The sequence below is a fragment of the Lactuca virosa genome, chromosome 8 (assembly GCF_052849685.1).
Source record: "Lactuca virosa cultivar CGN04683 chromosome 8, Lactuca_virosa_CGN04683_v6, whole genome shotgun sequence".
NCBI lineage: Eukaryota > Viridiplantae > Streptophyta > Magnoliopsida > Asterales > Asteraceae > Lactuca > Lactuca virosa.
Genome location: NC_136433.1, coordinates 45670576 through 45676282, shown reverse-complemented (window position 1 = coordinate 45676282; position 5707 = coordinate 45670576). Strand labels below are relative to the sequence as shown.

General features: G+C 28.8%; 1 protein-coding gene across 1 annotated transcript; it reads right to left on the bottom strand.

The window, feature by feature from the left end:
• Nucleotides 1-420: 420 nt before the first annotated feature.
• LOC145132977 (putative BOI-related E3 ubiquitin-protein ligase 3) lies at nucleotides 421-2045 on the bottom strand. The gene is made up of 2 exons (XM_079067934.1): nucleotides 1335-2045; nucleotides 421-1175 (listed from the first exon to the last, which is right to left on the bottom strand). Exons 1-2 carry the CDS (start codon nucleotides 1656-1658, stop codon nucleotides 660-662), a joined length of 840 nt encoding a protein of 279 aa, XP_078924060.1. The 5' UTR covers nucleotides 1659-2045; the 3' UTR covers nucleotides 421-659.
• Between the last annotated feature and the right edge of the window lie 3662 nt (nucleotides 2046-5707).

Genomic DNA, 5707 nt, shown 5'->3' with positions numbered 1-5707 from the left:
CCCATAGAAGACCGAAGTAGAAGAAGCTCACTCTGCAGGTCAGACAATTATGAAAGAAGACGCATCAAATTCACAACGTTTTCAACCCTCTTTATGGCTAAACTGCAAATCAAAACTAACATCTCTACTAAGAAGCTTTTCATTTCAAAACTTTTTGCTCTCTACTAGAGATTTCTTGTCATATTAATTATATTTTATTAATTTATATTATTAGATAAAAATAAATAATCTTTACGAATATTTTTGTTTGAACTTTTTTTTTCCTTCTGTGAATGCTTTAAACATGCAAAGAAAAAAAAACTTATCTTCGGGTTTTTTCTGACAAAATCCTTATACTAAACAAAAACCTTATACTAAATTATACAATAGTTATCACATAACCCTTTGTTCTCATACCATATAAACATAAAAACATATAGGTTAAAACAAAATGGACTTAAAAGTAAATATCATAAAAGTAAAGGGGGTGAAACTGAAACAATAAAGATTCTTTACAAAGGCCACCTTTTTTTACGTTTCCCATCATACCCACAACACTTTTGGATCTTTGCCACTAATACTACTGCCAAAAAAATCTTTTTCATAACAAAGACCCCATAAAAAGAAACACATCCAACCCTATTTTTTTAACTTTTTTTTTTCTGACCATTTTACCCCCCTCAATTTAGACCAAAGAAAACCTCCAATCTTCCATTTTTAACAGTTTCACAAACAGGACAAAACATCAGTAGACCTTCACAACCCCTGCAACAACACAGATGCCTGCAAGGTAACAATAGGATGCACGAGCTTCTCACGTGACACACCTTGCATACCATTTTCTTCTCTCTTGTTTCTCTCTCATCGTCATCATCATCTTCATCATCGTGATCATGATCACCACCTCCATTACAGACTGATTCTGCATCTTCATAGTTTCTTTCTCTAGCTTGATATAGCTTTCTGTTGAGGTCTGTAACCATGGCTTCGTTTTCAATGGCTTTTTTCTCCCAATCTTTCGCTTCTTTTTCCGCCATTAGTAAACAGTTTTGAAGCTCTATTGTTCTGTATGTTGCAGTGTTTAAAATTTGTTCTTTTGCCTCCATTATCGCCTTCATCTTTGATTCGTAACCCTGCATCATGATCACCTCTCTTCTTCTTGTCACCTCGTTCAACACAGCTTTTAATTTCTCATTCTGCTTGAAGAAATCACGAAAAAGTCAAAGTTATAAACGTATGCCATTTATTTCGAAAAAAAATAACATTAAAAACTTTTAAGAAAACCAACAACAAAACGAAATGCTCCGAAAATGAAGAGATAACAAAAAACAAAAGAAGGGAGAAAGGAATTTCACCTGAAAATGAAGAAAACAGTCCATCTCTAACCTTTGTCTCTCAAGCTCAGAAGACAAATTTTGAAACCCAATCATCCCGTTTCTTCTCGAATTTGATGAAGATAGAACAAGATTATGATAATCAGAAGCGGAATTCATAATTTTTTGAGGCTCAAGAAACCTTTGATCTTGTAGTTGTTGTTCGTATGGACAGAAGGCTCTGTTTTCATCCCCAATTCCAAAAACAGAGGAACCAGTCATGAGAACCCAATCCTGGGGTAAATTAGCGAACCCCATGTTATTATTCTGATAAAGATCAGAGTAGCACTGTGCATGGACAGCCATAATTACAAAAAACCTCCAAAAAAGATCCAATCTTTGACTGTTTGAATCTGGTGTTTCTTTAATTTTTCTGAGGGAATGGAAGAGAGAAAAAAAGGTAGGTTAGAAAAGCTACGAAGGTAGAAGGGTCATGCTCTTTTGTTTGTTTGTTTGTAACATCAGAACAGAAGCATGACTTTCTCTCTCTAGAATCCTCTTTTTTCTGTCTCTCTCTCTAAAAAGGCTTTTAAGTGGCAGTGGTTTAGTTCCCTCTTAAATGGGCAATTAAGTTTCTTTCTTCTTGCATTGGTAGATGTGGTTTAAAAGTTGAAAACCGAAAGAGGATGAATGAGAGAGTAATAAGTTGAAAGGATCTTTTGTGTGATGAGAGAGAAAAAAAGAAGGTGAAAGGTATAGTTACAAGACATGTGTATGTATATAATGTGTGTATATATATAGATAGATGGATAAAAAGGGGTCAAAAGGAGATTTGGTGAAGAGTGGATTATGCTTAGGTAATCAAATGGACTAAAAATAGTGGGGTTGAGGGTAGGGTAGGGAGGGGGGGGGGGGGGGGGGGGAAGAGAGAGAGTCTTTTGTTGTTAATGGTTCAATTGTCAAGGAGAGAAAAAGTCTGAGGGGGGAAAGGGGAAGGGGGAGAAGTCATGCAGATTTTGTGACAGAAAGAAAGGAAAAATTAGTTTCATTCAATCAACTTGGGAAATGTGAAGTGGACATAATCAACAGCTTAACTTAACTTCTTATTCAATTCAAGAGATCTTTCGGGTATCATTTAGTTACACACCATCTATTCTTGTTAGGTTTCTTGTTAAATAATTTTTTAATGATGAATTTAATCCAGTAATTGTACATAAAACTGCAAAAGTATTCAATTGATTAATATAGGAAAATTGTAAAACATTTAGTAGTTGTTTGGTACACTTATTATTGGATATTATAACAAGTTGTGTCTGATTCGGTTGTATAACAAGTTTTAAATTAATTAGATTAGATTTGCCTGACTCATCAACTATTAAACAAATTTTTAATTGCAATATTAGGTTTTATTTAGGGGACTAAAAAGAATATTTGTTGTTTTGTGCATACGTGTATATGACATAAAACAAAATGTTTTTGTTTTTTGTGCTAAGTGTGAGGTTGTAAAAGGTAAACCCGTGACTATTTGCAAAAGAATTCACATTGTTCATGTTTGCAAAATGCATCTATAATGCATCCTTAATATACATTACGTTATTTGAAATTCACATTGTTCATGTTGCAATATCCATTTATATGCATCCTTAAAATATACATTCCTTTTGTTTTACAAAATATATGTTTTAAAAGTAATATGATCTGTTAACATTTGACATAATTTATAGGAAAGGAAGAATATTTTTCGGGTATCATTCAGTTACCATCCATTCATGTTACGTTTTCTTGTTATTATGAGTATTTATTATTATTATTATCTATCTTAATTTAATATAGTAATAATAAAAAATAATTATTCATTTGCTTAATAGATGACTAGTCAATACTCATGTGAAATGCATCTTTACTTTAATATTATATTTTTAAACAAATGATGTATAATAAAGTAATTCAAAATATAGGAAAATTATGAATATTTTAGATGAATTATTAGGTTTAGAGTAAATTACAAAATTGTTGATATGCTTATTATTATTATATTTTATCATATATACTTCAAAATTTAAAAAAAATTAATTTGAGTTCTTATTTCAAAGTTCCATATCATCTTTGGTTCATGGGGCAACCTATTTTTGTTCTTATGTGAGGCTTCATATAAAGTTTGGTCTTATTTCAAGGTTTAAGAGATCAAAATCCAAATAAAAACATTGAAACAAGGACCAACATTGGAATATATTTCAAAAATTGGCCTAAACACGGTAAAATAAAATTTTACCAGGACCATTTTTGTAACTTATCCTTGGCTTGTATAGGAAACTAAAAAGAGTATCAATGTTTATGTATAACCAAACGGTCTTTGGCCTAGCGGTAAGGAGTGACTCTCAAATGAGTGGTTATGGGTTCAAATATCAATAGGAGGCATATGTGGTGTTTATGATCAGATTATGAGTAAGATAGTTTGTTGTTTAAAAAAAATTATTTATGAATAATAATAGTATACGTGCATATGACATAAAACAAAACGATTTTTTTTAATCTAAGGGTGAGGTTGTATAAACGGTATATTTATCTTTTACGGTGTGGTTTATCCATTAGGACAAGAAAACTCTATACAAGAATATCATACTCGGATAGTGCTTACGTGAAGGGTTTCTCCGTGCGGGGTAGCCTTTTCTCACTCTTTCTTTCTCTGATTTGGTCAACAACTTTTTTTTTTATTTCTTTTTTCTTTTTTAGTTTTTATTAAATTGTATATATACTAAAAAATTATAAAAATATATTAAGATTTATGGTTTTTAATTCCCTAATAAAAGTATAATATTTTTACAAAGCATTTTAAATATAAAAATAAAAGTGAGATGAAATGAAATGTGATAATTTCTTGGTTTTTTTAAGAATGAAACTATAGTGAATGGAAAATGAAGTAGCTGACAAGACAGAAAAAATAAAAGGTAAAAACTAAGTACACCCATTTTGAGAATTCACATTGTTCATCTTTGAGATATGCATTCAAAATGCATCCTTGAATATGCATTCCCTTTATGTTACAAAGTAATACGATCTGTTGATATATCACATAATTTAATAAAAATATTTAATAATTGGTCAAATTAGAAAACGGCATGAAGATGAAAAAAAATGTGTATAAAAATCAAAATCACCAAGAACATGTAATAGTAAAAGTTACTAACAGGCAAAAAATGATACTCGATTGAGCATTACCAAAACAATGTTGTGTAAAGCCATTGAAACTTTCATTTATTTGTTTATAAAGTTTTTTATCCATTCATATTTAGATTACATTTCAAAACATAAATTGGATGGCGATTATATCTAAAAATTCACATTTTAAAACATGATATCAAATAGTATTTTCAATTTTTATAAAAATTGCTGACGTATTTTTTATTATTTTGTTCTATTTTAGGTAAACACCGAAATAAAGTTGTCAATATGTGTATTGTTGAGCATCAATGTGCATTTTGATTTATGACCCAAGAATTTATTGTAATTTAGTGAATATAAAAAGAACCCGGTCTTATAAAGAAAATAAAATGAAAACCGAAAGACTTTCAACCGTGTTTAATACGTAAGTTATTAAATTTGCTTACGTGGTATTATATATATATATATATATATATATATATATATATATATATATATATATATATATATATATATATATATATATTTGAACCGGCAATCTAATCTACTCTTAAACTAACAACACCTATTTCACCTATGTCCACGACGGGACTTGAACCCTCGACCTTAAATAGGGAGGGCACCACCTGATACCGCTGGGCTACAAGCCCTTTGGTATTTTATATGTAAATAAGAACATGTTAATCCTCATTCTATTCTATTTATAGATTTTACTCTATATTTGTTGTAAAAAATAAAATTGTTGTCAATAAAATAAAATAAAGACAAATAGATTTCTAACCACATTCTTTAGATATCGCTATATATTCTAAAATGACTATAGTTTTATATTTCATAAAATAACTTAAAGTTGATGTTAATTTATATATTTTTCTTATTATAAAAAGTTAATTATTTATTTATTTACTTTATTTTTTTACATCAAATATAGAATTATGGATATTCAAATTTAAATTTGGAGTTACAATGTTAAAAAATGTTGTGATTAGAGTTGAACTATCACTTGTCATATGTGGTTTTATATATATATATATATATATATATATATATATATATATATATATATATATATATATATATATATAATTTAACTTGTTATAATTTTAAGTATATTTTTTTGGTACTTATTAATGTTACATTCAAAATGTAAAATTTTCAAATATATTTAAAATTTAAACACTTTTTAATAATTTATAATATGATTACATCTTTTATAAAAAAAAAATTAAATTGACATACACACATGTATATAT